General features: G+C 33.5%; 1 protein-coding gene across 1 annotated transcript in view; it reads left to right on the top strand.

The window, feature by feature from the left end:
- LOC135838977 (protein artichoke) overlaps positions 1-18,254 on the top strand; it is a 61,054-nt gene extending 42,800 nt beyond the window's left edge. The window contains exons 2-9 of the mRNA XM_065354815.1: positions 1,608-1,870; positions 8,250-8,497; positions 8,612-8,711; positions 8,807-8,977; positions 9,056-9,174; positions 9,268-9,414; positions 9,799-10,038; positions 14,422-18,254. Coding sequence (XP_065210887.1) covers positions 1,609-1,870; positions 8,250-8,497; positions 8,612-8,711; positions 8,807-8,977; positions 9,056-9,174; positions 9,268-9,414; positions 9,799-10,038; positions 14,422-17,157 — 4,023 coding nt within the window. The 5' untranslated portion in view covers position 1,608 and the 3' untranslated portion in view covers positions 17,158-18,254. The remainder of the gene's footprint in view (positions 1-1,607; positions 1,871-8,249; positions 8,498-8,611; positions 8,712-8,806; positions 8,978-9,055; positions 9,175-9,267; positions 9,415-9,798; positions 10,039-14,421) is intronic.
- The last annotated feature ends 4,832 nt before the right edge of the window (positions 18,255-23,086 follow it).

Raw genomic sequence — 23,086 nt, 5'->3', positions numbered from 1 at the left:
TGTCTCTATATAATTCAACTCATTGGGCGAAAAGATTTTAACGATTGGGTCAAGTTTTTGAATTATTTATTATTGATTGAGACCAATGAACCGAATACACACCAACGCTTAATATTTTCGAATATTCGAATGCTCGACTAAATATATAATTTAATTTCCATCGATACAAACTACATACAAAGATTCGCTACCTACTTGCTTATTACTCATAATGATTGGAATTTTTCACATGGGTTGCGTGAAGACGCGAAGAGGCAACTACACACAACTTCCCATCAATTTAGAAGTATTTCTCCCATAATTGTTAACTTCGCCAACATATACGATGAGTTGAGTATATATACGACCAACAAACAGGAGTAATTACCAGTAGAAGATTCGCTAATTAAATTACATATTCTTGGAATTTTGAGATAAAAAATTTATAACTTATTATCATCGATCGACGATCTTTTTGTTTAGTTAAACGTTGTTAAAATGGTATGAATGTGTGAGTAATGCCTTAAGCTTTTCATACACTGCGAACCTTTTGAAAGTTTTGATTTGCGAGTAACTCGATCCATTGCTTTAGAATGAGAAATTGTGGATATATAAATAATATACGTACTTAACAAGTAAGAATGTTTCGAGCTCTGTAGATTGTGGAAGGAAGGAAGAAGAAAGGAAAGGAAACAGACTTGTTGAAAATTTTACCTTATAATATTGTCGAGTTCAAGGTACACACACAAAGGTTATCGATCAACGAGATGAGATGCTGGAGATGCGCAATCAATAGATGATAAAAATCGACACACTTAAAATGTACAATAATTAAGGATGACAGGTGTATGCAATGTTTACGATTTTTACGGTATAGTAGAGCATAACGACCTAACTTGCGACAGTCGAGCGTAAATTCGACTTTAATAATTATCTCACGGAACATAATTTCATTACGATGCGCGATGATTGCTTTGAAAACTGTAACGATGATGCCTATTCTAAAACACACCATCGAGTAGGTAGGTATTATTATTACGAGTACCAAACACGAATGAGGAATTGGTTTGATTGTGTGCAATTTAGGTGTTTGGGAATGTGTTTATAGCAAAGTTTAGCAAGGTTAATGAAATTTTTTTCAGTCTTTAATTACTTACTATACTTATCTGTGTGTTTATGGAAGATAGTTCCATAAATCATTGGCTCCTCCGCGTACAGCACTCGTTTAAGTATACCGTTATAAGTGCTCGGTGATGATCGGCAATAAGTGGATAGATCGAGTATGAGTGATGTGGTAACGGTTTGATTAACCTGAAGCGGTGATCTACTACATGATACGATCACCGCCTATAAGTATACTTACACTATTAGCAAAATATGCGAATGTCTTATTGCCATGATGATTGTGTGTGAGAAGATTTTTTTTTTGCTCTTGTCATAATCGTCGTATTACATCTCGTACGTACATATAAAAATGGACGAAGACAAACTTCACTATGCCTAATCCAATCTACCTTATGTTGTGTACCATATATCATTATACAAACGTACATGTGATATATACGAGTACCTAGGCATTTTTTTAAAACTTACTAATAATATTCGGTAATTTTCTCTTTTCATTTCAGGATGGCCTACTTGATAACCTTGTTCGTTTTGGCTTCATCGCTATCCATCGTGGTAGCCGACGAATGCGATAATTTGTTGAAAAAATTTCGTCAACCATGCGACTGCGTTAAATTGGAAGATGGCCAATTGTCTTTGGATTGCGATCGAGTAATATTTCCCAATGATTTACCCAGCCTTCCAGATACCAATTATTCGCTTATATCGTACACTCAGAAATACGCCGGTTACCAATCACTACCATTGCAACTTTTCACTGCACCAGGTAATATGCAATACGAGTACATATTTCAGAAGAACGGAACATCTTAATGTGTTCTTGTTGCAAAATAGTGTAATTTTTTTACTACTTAACGCGACATTATACCTACTGATATGATTATACCGTAAAGTCCTCCGATTTGTACTTGTACTTGTAGGTGTATTAGATTTACCGTATCTAACCTATCGTGTTCTCATCATATTATATCTGCCTAGACCTACGTCATTCACAGGATACGTTAATTCTTTCAGGTGTATTTACACGTATTATTAGATATGTTTCGCCAGCAGAGCTACAGAGCATTCGACTTAGATAAAATAATTGATGTACGATTGTCCTGTCGCGAGTTTAACGATGGGAAAATACAACCTAATGGCGGCGAGATCTCAAAGAAAAATGTAATGTAGAATGGGAATAAAAATGCATATTGTTTTCATCAATTTGCCTACCTACCTTTTGGTAGGTACCGTGTTTCATGCTTCCGAAAGTTGTTGTTAGCTGTAGGAAGAATGCGAAATTACGCGTGCTCTGTTTTGATAATAAATGATCGTATCGTTTTGTTGTATAAAATTCCCTGAAGGCTAAGGTCAATGTGGGTGAGCGCAAATAAGGCATTTGATGGGTGTTTGGAAATCCAGGAGACGTACAAATCATATAGGTAATGGCATACTTCAATTTAACTTGGAACTATAAAAATAAAGTTTGTTTGATTTTGCTTTTGCTAAAATTGAATTTCATGTTTTTCAATTTCTGGAAAATTTTTTATTTTTGAGAATTCAACCTAAAATATTTACCTACAATATTTCTAAATTGAGGTAGAATGTTGAACTTCGATATTTTACACCATTACTTGTGTGTACTTTTGACCTCCTACATCAATTAATGGTTCAGTTTGAGAAAAATTGCCTTGAAAAATGTCAAAAGTAGATTCAAACACAAAATTTTCAAAATACCTTTTTGCCAGCTCTAATCTGAAAATTCCTTCAGCGGTTTTGTCGACATGATTTTTTAGGAGTGTGGAATATTTTTATGAATGATTTACTTTGTATACAACTTTTCTTTCAATTTCAATTTTTTTTGAAAATTTTCCAGTGAAAAATTTGACTCTGGTCCATTCTTCGGATTCTCCTGGAAATTATGGAAAAATCAGGGAATTTGGTCGGTCTAGAAAAGTCAGAGAAATGTCAAAGAATTTTGTAATTTTCACAAAAAATCCCTAAAATTTTGAGAAAAAAAACGATCAATTGCAAATTTTGGATATGGGCCTGTGATGAAAGAAATACCTACATGTTTTTTTAAAGATGGAAACTTCTTTTTAAAAAATCAAGTTTTAAAGCCAACAAATAAACTTTTCGCAAAAAAACATCTTTTTTACTCCTCTCGAAATACACATTTTCAAGAGCTTTCACCCTCGCTTGGGCATCTTCTGTTTTCTTTTACAAAATCAACTTGACTTTTAAAAAAAACATCACTAAAATTCTACGTAAAATTTAAAAAAAATAAAAAATACACTCGTTTTTATAGGCATCTTGAAATAAACATTTTCAAACGCTCTTCGACTCAGTTTGAAGAGAAACTTATGAAAAAAAATTATCCTTGCCCCCCCCCCCGACTACTTCTTTAAATTAAAGTATGGGGTAATTGTAGGAAGTATGTATAGAAAATTGGAAAAAATGATCTGAGAAACCTGGAAAAGTCAGGGAAAATGACTTGCCAAAAATAATGGACACAATATTCATTTTTTGTGTTTATTGGGCGAGGAGGGGAGGGGAGGGGAGAGGAGGAGGTTGAGTGGAGAGCTTTCTGAAAATTTAATTGAAAAAAGTAGTCATCTTTTTCAAAAAAAATCCGTTAGATATCATGCTCAAGGTCACTGACCTACTAGTTTAGCTTCTCAAGGTCATATGTTTACCTGCTCGCTCTCTTAAGATCACTGACCCGTCACTATGGCTTCCCAAGGACGTTTGTCTGTCTGTCTGTCTGTCTGTCTGTCTGTCTGTCTGTCTGTCTGGTCTCTCAAGGTCATTGACCGTTTGTGTGGCCTCTCGAGGTCACTGACCTACTCGTCTATCCTCTCAAGGTTGTCTGTGCATCTGTCTGGCTTCTCAAGGTTGCCTGGCTGTCTGTCTGTTGATCTGTCTAACTGGTCTCTCAAGGTCATTGACCCGTATGTTGGGTTTATCAAGGTCGTCTGTTTTCCTGTTTGGCCTCTTTAGGTCATTGACTTGTCTGTTTGGCTTTTTAAAGGTTGTCTGTTCTTCTGTCTGGTATTGTTAGGTCATTGACCTCTCTATTCGGCTTCTCATATTGTCATCTATCTTCCTGTCTAGCTTCTTAAGGTCATTGATCCGTCGGTTTGGCCTCTAAAGGTCATCTGTCTTGCCTGTCGAGCCTCTAAAGGTCGTCGGTCTGCTTGTCTGGCTTTCCAAAGCTTCAATAAAATACAATTTGAAGTTTCGTAATTTAATGGTCATGTAACTCCAAAAACTAATTTAATTTTTCATTCACTTTTCCATAGTTTGGAGACCGCATAAACTTTGATAAATGATTTCTAATTTAGTAATTTTCAAAAATCCTCCGACACCCAAAATGTAGAGATGAAATTCAGCACAAAAATGTGAACTTTACTTTTAGAAGAAAAAATGCGATCGTCAACATTTTGAACAGAAAATGAAAACATATTTTGTTTTTGAACAAGCAAATGCAAACGTTATTCATTTATGAAACAAAGTCAAAAACTTTATTTTTCAAAGGAAAACAGAAATCTTCAAACGGAGCAAAATCTATTGAGCTTCGCAGCCCCACGTTGGGCGCCAAATATGTAGAGAGTTGGGACCTCCTTGTCTAACAGAGGGAGGTAAAAAGCTCTACTACGTATATGTGACGCGGCACGACAAAATCGACCTTCGAACTGAAAATAAGTTTTTGAGTTATGGGGGGTTAAAGTTTTCAGTCCAGTTCTGCTCGTTTAGCGGAAGCGCTTGCGTTCTAATCACGTTCTCCGGCTAAACTGAGCTAAACATAGTCTTGGATAACGTTTCTTGCCTGTTTTGTGTGAATATCACTGGGTAAAATGGTTATTTACATTGATACAGGGGGCTCAGTCATGATTGCGCTCATTTTTTCAATTTTTTTTTTATTTTTTCATTATTTTCAATTTTGAAATCGATCTGGAGGCGAAACAAAACGTTCTACGAGAAAAATACGTCGAGCAAAGTTGTAGAAAATTAAATTTCCAAAAACCTATAAGCGGTTTATTTTTCTCCAAAATGCATAGTTTTTCCGTTTTTCTCAAAAAACAGAAATTTTATGGTAATCATCATGAGGTTTTTGTTTTTTGAGAAAAACGGAAAAACTATGCATTTTGGAGAAAAATAAACCTCTTATAGGTTTTTGGAAATTTAATTCTCTACAACTTTGCTCGATGAATTTATCTCGTAGAACGCTTTGTTTCGCCTCCAGGTCGATTTAAAAGTTGAAATAATGAAACAATTTTTAAAAAATCAAAAAAATCAAAAAAATGAGCACACTTCTGACTGGATTACCATGTATATGGAGCTATGCAAATCATAGGGACTTCTGGGTGGTTTTAAATGATTTTTGAATGTCCGAGGACCAAAAATCCGTCAAAAAGTGAAAAATAATTTTTTCAGTCGGAAGGTCGATTTTGTTGTGCCGCGTCACATATGGTTAAGCCCAGGGTACCTGTACTTGCCAGATATCCTTACGAAAGATATCTTGTTGCAGAGGTGAAACACCGCAAAATGACTCGAAACTAGTGCAAAGCAAAGTTTAATGGTCTCTGATCAAACAACACATAAAACATTTGCATATAAAAAGGCATCAGGAATTGAGTGCACTACTATAGTAGCAGTGTTGCCACTCAGAGGTACACATCTTCCCTTTACGTAGAAGCTGCAGGCGCATCATCTACCTTTACAAAGTCTCTCGTGAAAATCTTCCTCTAAAAGAAACATCTCTACAGGAGAAACCCCCCATCTCAAAAAATTGTCTTATTGCAAAACAAAATTTGTTTTTGGCCTCGACTTTCAAAAATAAGGACTTCAAAAATTGAAAAACGTCTCATTTGGGAAAACTTCTTTTTGAAAAAACAACTTTTTTTGAAAATTAAATGATCATTTTCCAATGAGGAAGTGAGGGAGTCTTCATGGAGGAAAACTTGTGGAAAAATTCTGTTTTGCGAACGACTCATTTTCAAACTACTCATAAATTTTTGAAAAAAAAACATGCTTACTTGCTTCAGAGGAAGGAAAAGCTGTAAAAAATTCTCAGGAGACCCGCATTTTGGAGCCCTAGGACCAATTGACTCTCAAGCACCTGTAATTTGGCCTGATTGTGGTCAATTCAATATTTTGGCTTCAGTCTGGTGGAAAAAATCACATTATGTTTATTCAGGACTCTGACTAGAATTATTCTCTGTATTTATGAATCTTGGTCGAGTGGGACACTTTACATCTCTTTTCACGTTTCGAGTTGGGCACTTTAAATCCGTTGAGAAAAATGAAATTATTCGACTTTAGGAAGTCAGTACCAATACATTTCAAAACGGAGTATTTTTCCACAATTTTTTCTGAGAAATAGGGACACATATGGCACATTACATTTGTTGAAAATTTCATCCTCACTATAATTAGCTATAGGTAGCTACAATTTCTTGATCGAAAAATCAATTTAGGTAGGTAAAATCTATTTTTATCGTTACGATTCAATTTTTTCAATTTTTTTTCGAAATGTTTGGAAAAAATCATTTTTTTGGAAACTTTCACTTCAAGCCACTTGAAAAAAAAATGAAACATCACTTAAAACGATTTGTTTTCTTAAATGGGTATCCAAACGTAGAAACACCAATTCCAGTGTGTTGTTTTTTTTACATACGTAGGTAGGTACTTTTTGTAGTCAAAAGAAAAAAATCGTTCCTTAATTATGATTTTGTGGTTAAATTAAATTAGGTACCTATAAATCAGGAAGACAAATTCAGTAATATTCTGAGCTCAGGATTGACTGTTGAGCAACACTTTGTGCAAAAAATAAGCGCAAAAAATCACCTCAAGTGAAGAGATTGTATGTACCTATAGTGTTATAAGCAAAATCTAGGAGGAAACTCCCTCTAGCTTTGATGCTTTCGAAGCACCATGGTTTTTTTCCACCAAAAAGAGGTAATTAGTACCTAATAATTTACCGTTTTGCCAAACTTTCCTAATACAGTAACGTTAATGGCTGATTTTTTTTTTAAGGTGTGGCACGGCATGCGAACATACCTATTTACTATTTACCTTTCATTTTTGATTTTCCTTCGAGTTATCGCCAGGCAGGTGAATAATCGTTAATTTCTCGTCGCATATTTCAACCTTCCAAGTTGAGCATTGAGCAATCTATCTCCATCAGCGATCAAAGCAGGTAAAACCTCGATCGTTCAGCTCAGCAATATCGCCCCAAACCACAAAAAAAAAGAAGAATTTCCCGATTATTCACGCTGAAAAAAAAAAGTGAATCTGCATTACATCGGTGGCCATTTTGAAACGTAATAATGGCCACGTTGTTACGAAGAAGAACACCTCGAGGGATTCTGCTTCTTCTCTGCTCTGATTTTAAATACTTTCAACGTTCAATTCAAGTTATACAGCGACTATTATGTAATTAAAAATCTCCATAGGCATAAATGCATTAATACCTAGACCTACTCGTTCTGGCGGCATGTTTAAAACTATGCACAACAAGAACAATAAGTTCGAGTAATTTATTACTCGATTTACCATCATACATATAAGTAGTAGAAATAGGTACCTACCTATTTTGAAATGAACAATCAACCCTAACCACCGTAACATTTTTTTGTACTTACTTACAAGTAAATTGAAAAAAATATCTGTTGTATCGTATACTTATCTCGTACTTGAACATGTAGATATTTATTCAATGTATTATAAGAAGGAACTTTCTTTTGTATAAATAGAAAAAAGAACACATTTATGAAAAAAAGTCACGTTTAAAATGTCTCAATACATCTCTCTGTAGTGTCGCAGCTGGTTGTCTTATTTAGCGAGCATTGTTTCAATAATACTCGTATACTTTCTTCTAATTTCCCTGTATAATTTGTTCACGCTGGAAAAGTGAATGAAAACGGTTTAATAAATATTCCACATAATAACTTATTTTGTAATAATAAACATCGACGACGACACGAGTCTGAAGAGTGAAGTGACAAAAAAAACCGCAATATTTACGAATGCATTGTGGATAATTTGTGGGATTATACAACATCGTCGTCGTCGATGTTTTTAATTAAAAAACCTGCAAGTTGCAAAGAAAAATATTATAATGAAACGTGTATTTAATACTTTCGGTTTCGTTGTGATTTCAGGTTTATCGTTGAAGAAGGTAGATTTTTCCAATAATTTATTACGAAGATTAACCGAGAAAATTTTTTCTGGATTGAAGAATTCTCTGCAAGAGTTACGTTTGGCTGATAATCTTTTTGGAGATGCTCTGAATCCGGTGTTTTCCTCGATCGAGTTCCATGGGTTGAACCAACTACGAGTTTTGGATCTGAGTAATAATCAAATTAGAGCCTTGGAAGAAGGTATTTTCAAAGGATGCGATAATTTACAGGTGTGTTTGCATATATTTACGTACCTACCTTGTTGACTCGAACCGTCTATAGGATTCCACGTATTTTGTACAAGTTTTTGTGTACTATACGAGAAAGGTGTTTATTATTTCCAGGAATTGAAGCTGGATGGTAATCGGTTATCTTCTGTGCCAAGTTCTTCGTTGAATGGTCCTATAGCTATGAAAATCCTGTCCATAAATTTTAATCGAATTAGTAAGTGTGATTTAATATCTGAAAAGATTACTAATTCTTTAAGTATATAAACTGGTATAAGTATTAATAACGTGGTTTTTTCTTATTATTCGCAGCTACCATTGAAAAAGATGCATTTACAGCGCAACCGAATCTCGAACAAATCGACCTTATGGGTAATTACATCTCGACTGTGGCCGGAAACGCGTTTCATAATTTGTTAAAATTAAAACACGTCAATTTAGCGTTCAATAAATTAGATCATTTGAATAGCGATGTATTCGAAGGTACGAGAGTCACTTCCAATGTGATTATTTTTTTTTAAAAAAAATCAACAGTTTGAATATTTCTTAATTTTTTTCCAGGTACTGAAAAAGTTCACTCTCTCGATTTAGCTGGTAATTTCCTCAACGAATTTCCAGCCACAGCTTTGAAAATTTTCAAAGAATTAAAGTACCTGAATTTATCATCGAATTTAATCCAGGTTAGTAGTGTTTCGAAGTACATACTTATTTTTAACAAATGATTATAACGCTGAGCGAAAAGATCGTTTAAATAATGTACGTTTTTGTTTTAGAAACTAGAACCATCGCATATGCAATCCATACCGTATTTGGAAATTCTCGATTTGAGTCGTAACAATATCGCTACCATTGCTGATAAAACGTTCCAGCACGCGCAGTACCTTCGTTATTTAGATATCAGCGTTAATATGTTGAGAGCGGTAAGAATAAAAGCTGTATATTGTATATGATTTACAAAATATTACATACTTAATTGTAAATATCTACGTTTTTTTTTAAAATGGAAATGCCATAAATGAACTCTTCCTTATGCGTAAAATGCATGCAACTAGTTTAACAATGGTCGTGTGACCTGGATACATGTTCTGGAAGGCGTTATACGAGTTTGGATAGATGAATGAATGAATGGTTTACTGTAACTGAACAAAGAACTGATTGGATTGAAATATTAAATTGTGTATTTTTTTTAAAATTGATTTTTTGATACATTTTTTCATTATTAAGTAGTATTTATTGTTTCTTTCTAAAAAAAAAAAAAAAAAAAAAGATGTTAATTTGATTTTTTTTGTTTTATTGTTTTGCAGATTGACGATAATACGTTACAAGGACTGAACAATTTAGAAACGTTATTTTTAGAAGATAATAACGTCCTGCTGATTCCTGCCATCACTCTGAATCAACTCACCAAACTGAAAGTTTTAAAGTTGGGATACAATAGGATAACAGCTGTGTCTGCTGAAATTTTAGCCATCTTGTCGAATCGATTGACTGATCTTGGTTTAAGCTATAATGTTATCAGAGAGCTGCCATCGTATGCTTTTCAGGTTGGTATCAATTTGAAATAGACTTGAGTTGCATTAGAAATAAATGATGTGGTTGTCCCCTTCGACAGAAAATATTTTGAATTGGGCGGAGAAAAATCGAGAAAGCGTTTAAAAATACGCCACTAGGCCAAATTTCAAATGCTGAATTTTGTTTTTCGATTTATGATGAATTTTAAAAAATTCAAACTTGGCTCGAGTTGTGTGAAAAAAATAGAAAAAAGTTAATAAAATTGAGATAGAACGCAAAAAGGCTGTGGCAGGATAAAATAAGTGAATTGGTCTCAGTCTACTATTTAAATTTTTCTGCAGCCTTCTATTTATGGCGATGAAAGATAATTTTAGAGCCCATAATCACAATCCTACAACTCTCTAGAAAGGTGTGGCATCAAAAAATTGGGTTTTTACACTTTTAGCTCCATGTGAAGTACATATTTTCAGACAAATCGTATGAAATTTGCGATGTAAGTGACACTTTCCAGTGTTCAAACGCCGCGCCCTCAAATTTTAAAAAAAATTTGTAACTCTTGTGACCTCCAAAAATGATTTTCAAATCATCTAAATAACTCCTACGTTCCATATTAATACGTTGACTAGAATTTCCATTTTTTGAAAATATTTCCAAACATATTACCTATTTATTTCATACCAGTTGTCAGCCCTTTTTGAAGCGGTAGAACCTACCTAAATCATCAAAAAAACGTATCTCAACAACATTTTTACCTTATAACTTAAGGACATTTTTTTTCAGTTTTTCGTCATAAATTTATTGTTTTATCGTCATTTGGATTCAGTGTGCCAAATTACCCCAATTTTCACATTTTTTCTCATGATTAAGTCAAATTTCAAAAAAGATCATTTCTTTGCACCAAAATCGGACATTTTTTGTAAAAAATGAATTTTGAAAAATTCACTTTCCCAGACACAAAATCGACGAATAATTCTCAGATTTGTATTCAGCGAGTTGAACTGTCCCAACCAAGTTCAACTTTTTGACAATTTGTTTTGATGAATTTTTGAGATGTTTTTATGACAATTTTTCCAAAACTGGTGAGTCTAAAAAAACGTGTTTCAACAGCATTTTTTTTTTTATCAAGGACAATCTTTTCAGTTTTTCGTCAAACTTTGTTTCATGTCAGTTGGATTTAGTGACTCGAATTCCCCTAATTTTCACTTTTTTTGTGATGATTTAGCCAAATTTCAAAAAAAAAAAAAAATTTAGCACCAAAATCTGACATTTTTTGTGAGAAATTGAATTTTGAAAAATGAACGTTTCAATGCACAAAATTGACAAATAATTCTCAGATTTGTATTTTTTTTTTAGCGAATTGAACTGTCCCAATCAAGATGTTTTATTTTACTTCAATTTTTGATAAATTTTTTGGATTTTTTAATGACAATTTTTCCAAAACTGGCCAGTCTGATGCTCTGCTGGAGGCTTCAGAATGGCTCGATGAAGTCGTCGCAAAATGATTTATGGTATCGAAAACAGTCTATAAACCAAGTTTTAGCTTTCTACCTCAATTTTATCAATTTTTTTTATCTTAGTAGACCTAATTCGTATTTTCAAAAATTTACCAGAAATTGAGAAATAAGTTACCTATACTCAGCATCATTTAAAATTTGGTTTGTTGGCCCATTTTTAAACACTTATGTATTCTTTAATTTTTTCTCTATCTGTGTTCAATCCAAACATTTTTAGGTTGTTGAGATGCACTCACTGTTGGATCTTTTGCTTTGCTGAAGGTTTCAGAATGCTCAATTTTTTATCAAGTTTCATTTTTTTTTGGCTCAATTTGAATTTTTAAAAATTTTCCCAAGATCGAAAAATAATATTCAGTTTTTGAAGCTTAAAGTTGCAATGCATTTTTCAACACTCTTGATTTTTTTTGGTGCACTGTTCTTTATGTTTAGGGAATGACCCCTCGTACGTCTTACTCATATTAGGGTTAATGGGTTTTCACTTTGTGCTCCTAAAATCCCACCAAAATTTCATATATTTTATTGACAACAACTGTTTTCGAGAATCTTTCGTCGACTCCTCACTCAGTTATCGATTACCCACAATTTTTTTTTTTTTTTTGCCTGAAGTAAGTATAAAAACTTATGGATGAGGTAGCCTGAAAAAATTTCTCTCCCCATCAAGAATGAATAGATAGATTAAAAAACCAGATGGCTACTCCTCTTCTGAAAATTATTGTTCCTCGTAATGTTTGTTTCAACTCACAGTTTCAAGTCGCAATTTTGATAACAGCAGAGGAATTTTTTCTTATTATTTCAAAATCGAATTAAAAACTCTTGAAATGAAACAAAAGTCAAATTGAATGAATCAAATTGGATCGAGAGAATGTCCGGATCTGATCTGATCAGATTCAATCAGTTTCCTCCAATTGGAAATTATCATTTAGGAAATAAAATTTATTAAAATTGATTTTCCTTATTGGATCTGATCAGATATGAATGAATCTAATCACATCAAATTGAATCCAGGAAATGTCCAAATTTGATCTGACCTGATCAAATGAGATCTAATCATTTTCCTTTCCCCTGGAATACCAAAAAATGGGGTTTAGTGATTAGAATTCTTGGAAAATTTACCAAAGTTTTGACTGTTTATAAGGCTCCCTTTTGACAGGAGTGGAAAAAGTGTATTTCTGGGACCCAAATTTTTCAAAAATGAAACGAAATTAAATTTTGAAAAATTCTAATGGACACCTGCAATTTCTAATTTAGATTATACTCGTATTCTCACTATTGACACTTTTTGAGGTCCATTTTTGACACGAGACAAAATAATATATATATTTCAGGGGACTATTTTTTTTCTTTAAAGGCATAAGATCTCAAAGTATGTGAATGTAAAACGAGTGAATATCAAAATCCGATGATCCATTGTTTGAATGTAACCTAAATTGAAGATTCTCTTATTTGCAGCTGCTCATTCACATTTTTAAACATTTTATACAGTTTTCAGTTTTTTTTTTTTTTTTTTTTTTTTTTTTTTTAAATTTGGATCACCAAAAAGTACTATGTTTCTCGCTTCCATAAAAATTGTATTTGAAGACGTGATTAGCTAGGGCTAGGATTTGATAATGGTTTTTTTTTGTAGCAACACCCTAAACGGCATAAATACATTTTCTTTGCGATTCATTCCATTCTGAGGAAAATGGTGAAAGTTGATAGTACTTTTTTTTGCTTTTTTTTCGGGTGTAAATCCTTTAAAATTCTAATTATGGGCTAAAAAGGCAGAAGTTAGGACTTTTTTGGGTAAAAAATTGGTAAACATTGAAGCAATTAGTTGCAAAAATACAAAAATTTGTCAACTTTTTGCACATTCAAAAAAACAAGTAATTTTTGAAAACAAAAGATCAGTTCAAAAAACAAGGGAGGAAAAAGTGAAAAATAACAGATTCAGTTTTCAATTTTTATTTTATTTTATTTTTCAATTTTTAGTTTCAGTTTTTCCCTTTTTTTTATTTTCTTCTTTTAGTTCATTTTGGTTCAAGTTGTACATAATTATATTTAAGGGAGGTATCTTGCTGGATTTGAAAAAACCTTCATTTTGATATGTAACATGGTAGGATTTGATGGCGTTTTTTTTTGCTTTTTTATAGCACTTAAAACGTGTTTGATAGCGCTTAAAAATCCTAGCTCTAGTGATTACCTCATCTAAAAAGTTTTATGATCTCGTAGAATGCTTCGTTTTTCGATTTGGCATTGAGAATTTTTTTGCGAAATATTAATGTGTGAGTTATTTTCATGTTCCTGTGAAAAAAATGAGCAAACTCGAACCTCGATGACTGAATAATCAATTAGTCTCCTTGTAAGACAAAAATTTTGAAAAATTTGAAAATTTTTTCGAATAAATTGAGAATTTTTAAAAATCTTTGAATGTACCTAGTGTGAAACCGGAGTGGAAGTGAGCAAGTAGGTATGCAACAAGAATTTTATCGCGTAATAGCGATTGCATATCGATCAAATCACAGGAGCATGAGCATGAATTACATCAACTTGAAATGCTTGTTAATTCAAAATAGGTACCTACATAATTCATTTTCTTGAAAATTATTCTTTCAAGTTCTCAATGTTCTAAAAAGAAAAAATCAAACGCAGAAAAATAGAGAGGAGGGTGTTGGTACTTTTCAAGTTGTTATTTGAGGCCTTCTGATTAAAAAGGGACTTCTTAGGGGTTTTTGTAAAATGACATTTTTCCAAAAATAATTTTAAAATACATTTTTTGGTTATCAATTTTTCTCAAAAAATCCAGGCCATCATTTTCGTTTACCTCGTAATTTTTCATATCTTTTTTTTTACTTTATTATACCTAGTTATGTATTTTAAATTCCAAAAAAATTGCTAATTTTTTATTTTTATTTTTTTTTACAGAACTTCAAAAAACTAAAAACACTCGACCTAAGCGGAAATCTATTGGTGAACATCGAACCTCACACATTCGCCGGATTGGAAAAATCTCTGATATCTCTAAATCTACGAGGCAACCGTATATCTTCTCTGATGCTCGAAGAACCAGTCGTTTTACAAAGTTTGAACTTCTTGGATGTATCCAACAGCCATCTGAAAGAAATATCACCAACTTCGTTCGTCATGATGCCATCGTTATTGCATTTAAATCTCAGTCATAATTTCCAACTGAACACGATACCTATACGAATTTTCCAGCCACTGGTCTCGTTGAACGTGTTAGATCTCAGCTACAATTCTTTGAAAGCTTTATCCCCTGAACTTTTTATCAAATGCACATCTCTCGAGTGGCTCTCATTGGCTAATAATATGATCGGCGAAATACCTGAGAATGTTTTCGACATATTGAACAACCTATTGTATTTGAATTTAGCCGGCAACAACATATCAAATTTGAAGAGCGGTATTTTTGTCGGATTACGTTCCTTGAAGGAGTTAAATCTGAAGAAAAATCATCTGACTACATTCAAAGGGGAATTCTTCATTACATGGAAGAGTAACGGGACTTCGATCGAAAAAATGGACCTGTCTGATAATCAAATCAGCTATTTATTCCCAACATCGTTCAAAGTGCATCCAAATCTCAGAGTGATTAATCTAGCCCGTAATAAATTCAACTTCTTCCCAGGCGAGTTGATTATCGGACTAGAATACTTGCAAGAGATCGATCTCAGCGGTAATGTTCTAAAAACTTTGGACGAATTCGATTTCGGTAGACTACCTAGGCTAAAGATACTAAAACTGAACGATAACGATATCGAAATCGTTAGCGAAACCGCCTTCCATAATTCGACCCAGCTACAGGTGATCGATTTATCCAACAATAACGTAGAGAAAATAGGCGAACGAACGTTCCAAGGGTTGAACCGGATCGAGAGGTTGAACTTGAAGAATAATTCGTTATCAGAGTTACCAGATAATATTTTCGATCGTGCTAAAGTTCGCATGCTCGAGAATATCAACTTATCGAATAATAAATTCGTAACTCCACCTTTACGAAGTCTGCAAAAGCAATACTTTTTCCTCATGTCGATCGATTTATCGTATAATAATATTAGGGATATTCCTGCCGATGATACGGTCGTAGTTAATATCAAAGAATTAGACCTGTCTTATAATCCTTTGACCGAGGAATCGATCAATAATGTGCTCAGTGAGCCTAAAACTGCTCGAAAGCTCAACTTGGCTGGTACAGGAATTACTCGTATTGGTCGAATGGAGACTCCTTTTATACAATACTTGAACTTGTCTCGTAATTCCATCTCCGAGATGCCAGAAAAGGTATTCGAAAGGATTACTTTATTGGAAGGAATGGACGTATCGAATAATAACATAGCCGATATATCGAATTTATCTAAAATTTGGTCCAAATTGAAAAACCTACAAAGTTTAGATATTTCATCCAATCCTATCGCTAACATCGTCCAAAAAGATTTCGAAGGATTAGACTCGCTGCGAAAATTAAAAATGTCTAATTTAGAATCTTGTATTAAAATCGAGAAATCTGCGTTCAAGAATTTCGTCAATTTAATGGAGCTGGATTTATACGGTTACGATAAATTAGGATACTTAGACGTGCCTGGAATTCTGCATCATTTATCATCGTTGGAAACATTAAACATCGAGGTTAAAGATCCGTCCGTAGGTAGCGAGCAATTATCGCCAGCGATGAATTCCAGGCTGCATTACATCGGTATATGGGGCCAACGTGTAACAACCTTATCATCCGGAGCTCTGGCAGGATTAAAAATGCCCAACGTCGTGATCAAAATATCCAACACTTCGTTGACTTCGATTCCAGCCGGATTACTGATCCCTCTACCAAGATCATCGAGTATATCTCTGGATCTCAGTAATAATCAGCTGACTACGCTTATACCTCAATTTTTAACTAGTCTGGATGATCGTCGAGGTCATCTAACCATCCGAGGATTAGAAACCAATCCGATCCAGTGTGACTGTAACGTTCGAGCTTTACGCAGAAGTGGCCTAGCCTTCGGTATCAGATGCTCTTCGCCAGCCTACCTCAGTGGTAAATTCTTAATCGAAATCGCCGACGATAATCTAACCTGCGATATTCACAAACAAACTTCAACAGCCAGTCCGACCACGCCGACACCTACCACTTCGTCGGTAACTATAATCAAAATGAGTAAACAAACGCAAAGGATGACCACCGAACCGGATATTATCTGGTCGTTACCTCCGATGACCACTGCTAAAGCTCAAATGACCATTAAACCTCCTCAGGCTGGAATGACCATCGTGAATAACGACGATACTCTGATTATCGGTATCGTCGGAGGTGTCGTTGCATTTATAGCTTTGCTCATTATTATCATATGTATCATTAGGTTAAGAATGTCGAATAGATTCGATCCTTATGGTGGAGCTATGTCCACGATGCCATCAATGCTGCAAATTCATTGTAATAATCCAGCATGCCCTTGTATCAAAGTATCACCCTCTATGTACGCTTATAATCCTAATTATACTTCGACCTTGCCGTCGAAAATGGCATCTTCGCCTTCGGTATCGCCTCCTTTAAGACCTAGCTATGCTACTATTGGAAGGCCTTACAATCAAAATCCCTACTGCGTTCCTTATTCTTCCGATGAAAAGGATTACACCATGAGATAGGTGCTTTGTTCTTGTTATTGTTGTTTTTGTATATGTGTATTTTCTTTTTTTTTTAATAGACTGTGTTTTATTATTGTATTTATGTAATTTATAATTACCTACTCACCTACTTGATGTATTTTCCCATTTTTTTTGGTTGTAATTACCTACCCCATGTTTGTAAATTTTATATTATTAATTTTTTCCCCATTATTTTCGTCCATTGTTAGAATGAATTAATTCAACGTTTTTATTAGGTATTTTAATTTTATTTGTAAACATTGAGCCATTTTATATTGATTTTTTTATGTGTAAGAATTTTGCTGTGAACAAATTTCATATACTTATAGGTGAATAATTTTTATGGTGCTGTATGCAAATTGGTACCCAAATGTTTAATTAATAGGTGTCTAATTTATTAAGCTATTACAAGTTATAAACTTGTTAAATCGTTCAACGTCTTCATCAGTATTATTAATTATAAGGATTTTTTTTTTTAAATATTAGTTGGCATTTTAAATGCTATCGTGTAGTTTTAGTATTCAAGAGGGAAGATCAGAAATGATCATCGCCATTCGATTTACAATTCTTTTCGGCAACTGAATTTTTTCTATAAAAGAAAAAATAAATAAACAAATTTTCATTATGATCGGCGATTATTGTGTCTGATGTTCCCTTATTACTTAGTTTAGTGCGTATGTTGCGAAGAGAGGCTGTTTTCTGAAGTATTATTATAAAACCAAAATTATTTTTGTTGAGAATGAAATGAATTCGTAATTTTAAGTACCTAAGGTACCTTTTCATACTCAAATTTATATTTTTATAGTGTTATTAGTTTTTTTTTTTTTTTTTTTTTATTATAAATAAGCGAAATAATTTTAAGCATATTTTAAATTATGTTCTATCTTTAAAAAGATGAATTGAAATGAGAGGGGCATTTTGTGCAATATTAATTATAAGTATTCGTGTTGAAATAACGAATTCGTAATGATAAGAAATTGTTTTAATTTAGTTGTTAAAATTTTATGAAATTTGTTTTATTTGTCTAATACGAGAATCTTGTGTGTATTATTTATTATTATTATTTTTTTAATTATTTAAATACAACGAAGTTTTTTATAAAATGTTTTGCGTTAGATTTGTTATTCATTTACTTACGTAAGTAGGTCGGTATATCTAGATGTGTCCTGGATCTGATACATTGGATTTATAAATCCCAACCCCCCTCCTCATCACAAAATTAAAAACGTTAAAACTCACATACTCGTGCCTACCGATGTGAAGTTGATCTCAAACCAAAATTCACACACCTATAAATTTTTTGAGTGAGTACAGCTTGTTAGAAATCAGTAAAATTCATTTAAGACCAAGTGTTGAAAACTAGGGTTGTAAAAAACGTGTTTTAAAAAAAATTTGTTTTAAAATAGTTTTTTTTTCTAGTTTAAAACGTGTTTTAAACGCGTTTAAAATGTATTTTAAATACAAATTTATTTGTTTTGGATTCAGGTTTTCAAATATCCGTTATCCAGTCATCAATTTTTGAGATCTGACGTCATAAAATTGCTAAAAAGCTCACAAAATGTTGAAAAATTGAAATCAAAACACAAAAATTTCTTTAAAAAAAAAGTACTTATGCAGGAAGGAAAATGAAAATTCAAAAATATACTTCATTCAATTTCACTTTCTTCTTTCTACAATTCTACAAAAAACTGAAAAAAACGTGTTTTTTTTAGAAAATTGGAGTTTAAAAAACGTGTTTTTTTTGTTTTGTTCAACACTGTTTTTTTTATATGTTTATTGTTTTAAACGTGCTTTAAACATGTTTAAAACATTTTGTTTCAAACATGTACAATCCTGCTAGAAACTGGTAACAATTTTTAGTTTACCTATCAAAATTTCGCCATAGTTGATGAAAACTGCATAAGATAGGTACCTATTATGTAAATAGATAGGCATCGCGCAATGTTACATTCTCGAAGAAAGTGATGAAATTTAAAATGACCAAAAACTGATAAAATTCTAGTAAAAGTTGGGGAAATTTGGGAAAAATTAAATAAAACACAGTTAAATCAAAAAATCTGTCAAAAAAAAAAAACGAAAATGTCATTTAAACTACATACATACTAAAAATCATCGAAAACGTAGGAAATTTAATCAAAGCTGACAAAATTATACAGAATGTCACTTAAATACGAGTACATTAAAGTGGCATGAAAGCAGTTTAAAAGGCATTAAAATCACTCATAAATAAGTACCAAAAACTGATGGAATTTTATTTTAAAAAATCGCAAGATTCTGAAGATTCAGAGAAAATTGCATGATGAAAAGTAGGTAATTCATATGTACCTTACCTACAAATATGTACATTATTAAAATGATTAAAATGTCATAAGTAAAAAATTGGTAAAAATTAGAAAAAAACACACAAAACACTCTTCTGGCATCTTAGGGTCATTGACCTGTCTGTCTGAACTCTCAAGGTCATTGACCTGTCATGTGGCTTACCAGCTTAGTCCGTCTTCGAGTGCGGCTGTCCTAAAAGTCATCTGTCTGCCTTCTCAAGGTCACTTACCCGTTTATTTGGCTTCCCAAGGTTTGCTGTGTTCTTGTTTGACCCCTTCAGGTCATTGGCCTGCCTCTCTAGACTCTCAAGGTCACTAACCTACATGTCTAGTTCCTCAAAGGTTGCCTATCTGTCTGACGTGTTAAGGTCATTGACCGGTCGTCGTATGGAGTTCCAAGGCCGTATGTATGTCTTCTTAAGGCCACTTACCCGTTTATTTGGCTTCCCCAAGGTCGGCTGTGTTCTTGTTTGACCCCTTCAGGTCATTGACCTGCTTCTCTAGACTCTCAAGGTCGTTGACCTACATGTCTAGCTTCTCAAAGGTTGACTGTCTGTCTCGATCTCTGTCTTTCTGGCCCCTAAAGTCCATTGACCCATCTGTGTGACATGTTAAGGTCATTGACCCGTCGTCGTATGACCTTGCAATCCCGTCTGTCTGTCTTCTTAAAGTTATTGAGCCCGTTTATCTGGTCTCTACAGATCACTTGTATTCTTGGCTGGCCTCTCAAGGTCATTGACCCAATCATACTGGCTTCTTGCGGTCACTGGTCCACCTGTCTAGCCTTTCACGGTTGCCTATCTGCCTGTCTGGCCTCTCGAGGTTGTCTGAGAGTACCTGTCTGGCTTCTTAAGGCCAATGACCCGTCTGTCTGACTCTCCAGGGTCGTTTGTCTGGCTCCTTAAGGCCAATGACCCATTCGTCTGGCTCTCCAGGGTGGTCGTTTGTCTGGCTTTTTAAGGCCATTGACCCGTCTGTACGGGCTCTCAAGGTCATTGATTAATCTGATGCACCTCTAATAGCAGTACATCACCTACCTGTCTAGTCTCCCATGGTTCTCATGTCTACCTGATGTCCGCTAATCATATTTCATGCATTTTTGACACGTTTTATTCCATAATTTCACCAGTTTTTTCAATAATTCTTTTTGCAATTTTTCACGTCAATTTTGTTAATATTTTTACAATTTTTTGATGACTTCCAATGATTTTTTAATACCTACTGTAAGTGTTTTAATATCATTTGAAGCACGTTTCAACAATTTTCTTGTACAGTTTTCACTAATTTTTACCAAAGGAGGAGTATCGATATGGCCATTTTTTGGCACCAGACATTTATCGACTGAACCAGTCTTAAAATGTTGTAATGAATGCCCCAAATACGAATCCGTGGTTAGTTAACCCAAAATGACCATTTTCTGAGCTCCAAGGGTCCCCAAAGTTGCGAATAAAAAAATAATTTTTGGAACCACTGAATATTATCTTTAAAAACTTTTGTTTGAACCCGTTAAACATCATACGAGGCAATTTTTCCATTTTCGACCCTCGGGGGCAGAAAGCCCTCTACTTTGGGCACCCCTGAAAAAGGCGATTATGCATATCTATTTTTTCAAGTACATTGAAGAATTTACATTTGGATCACACTAGCGAGTGCTCGATAATTTTTCGTATGATTTTTCCTGTAACATTCAAAGTTTGGGTCAAATTTTGAGATTTAACTCTTCGAAAAGACGTGAAAATAACGTTTTCACGATTTCAACGAAGTAAAAATGTCAGAATTTGACCCCACATAGCTCAATTTTGAAAGTTACTGGAAAAATCAAATGAAAAATTATCGAGTACTTGCTAGTGTGTTTCAAATGTAAATTCTTCAAATCATTTGAAAAAATATGCATAAACGCCTTTTTTAGGGGTGCCTAAATTGTGGGCTCTAAAAAAAAGGGTTCAAAATTACGAACATACAGGGAGTTTAATTAAACTTTTTCACCTAGGTAATTCAATATATACCTCAAAACGTTACGTTTGGCGCAAATCGCAGGTTTCTAGTTTTCCAGGGGTTCCCAAAATATCGATATTGCAAAAAATTGAAAAATTGGATTTTTGAGTATCAGCGCAAAATTTTATTGAGCTCAAAATTTGGTAAGATGGACGTCTTTCAGATAGTAATTAACTGTAAAAAGCTTTTTAGCGGGGTTCAAAGGGGAAGGTTCAAAATGGTGGTTCCAAAATTTTTCAAAAATAACCCCCCAATTTCTGCCCCCGAGGGTCGAAAATGGAAAAATTGCCTCGTATAATGTTTAACAGGTTCAAACAGATATTTTACGTCGAAAAAGTTTTTGAAAATAATATTCAGTGGTTCCAAAAATTATTTTTTTATTCGCAACTTTGGGGACCCCTAGAGCTTAAAAAATGGTCATGTTGGGTTAACTAACCACGGATTCGTATTTGGGGCATTCATTAAAGCATTTTAAGAGTGGTTCAGTCGATAACTGTCTGGTGCCAAAAAATGGCCTTATCGATATTCCTCCTTTGCTAAGGTAGTTATCAGTTTTTTGTTATTTTCAAAGTTTTATTACTTTTTGCATTTTTTATTACATTTTTACATATTATTTAAACAATGTTCTATGAGTATACCTGCATTTTTTTCCAATTTTTCTTGATGAAATTGAAAAAGTTTTTGATGGTTTTACCTGAATAATTTTAATGATTTTTAAAATGTTTTTATACCATTTTAGCACGTTTCATAACAATGTTGTATGCAAATCAAAGGTTATCATTATCAACAACAAATAAACTACACTTTATTGGTGGATTTTGGCCCCAAAGGTTTTATGTACAAAAAAGGTACCAGAACCATAATTGCAGAGCTTGAAATTTCTCTGTAGTTGAGTCACATTATTTTTTATTCAAGAAGATTCGTTTTCAGGATATTTGTGATAGAAACAACATAAAAAGTACCTACCTAGAAAAGTTTAATAACTTCCGAAATACCTACACTAAGCTCCTTAAAAGAAAGACAGGTAAGTACATATAATCAAACTCGACTAATAGAAAATTTTACTTTCTCCAATTCCATTTTCATTTAGCCTATATATTTTTTTTAGAAAGTTTTGTTGGCTCAGAAAATCGATTTTACCTAAAAAAAAAAAAAAAAATACGAAGAAATGAGGAACAGTTTTCAGATTGAATTAAAAGGGAAAAAAAGAAATTTAACATTGATCGTTTTTTTTTAATTTCTTTTGCCAACTAACGAGGAAATGGGTTTTAAAATCACTAGCAGAAATTCAACCAACCAACCTTCATAGGCAGTTGAAAAATATACATATTTTGCGATTTTCTAGGCCTCAAATTTTATGTGTGTTCAATCCTGAAGAATGCACCCTTAATTTGCTAAAATAGAAAATCCTTTGCAAGCTATCATCAGTCATAAGATCAAACAGCGTATATGCCCATCATTGCATACATTCCTTTCAAACGTTTTTCCCCCAAAAAAAGATAAATTCGAATCGTCGCCACGTCAACACTGCGTCTTTTGCGCGCGTTTGCGTTGGCGGTGTTGTTTATCAACCCGCACACGCTTTTATCGATTTTCACTCGTAAATAGTCTCA

The sequence above is a fragment of the Planococcus citri genome, chromosome 3 (assembly GCF_950023065.1).
Source record: "Planococcus citri chromosome 3, ihPlaCitr1.1, whole genome shotgun sequence".
Lineage (NCBI taxonomy): Eukaryota > Metazoa > Arthropoda > Insecta > Hemiptera > Pseudococcidae > Planococcus > Planococcus citri.
This window is presented reverse-complemented; position numbering and strand designations above follow the sequence as displayed.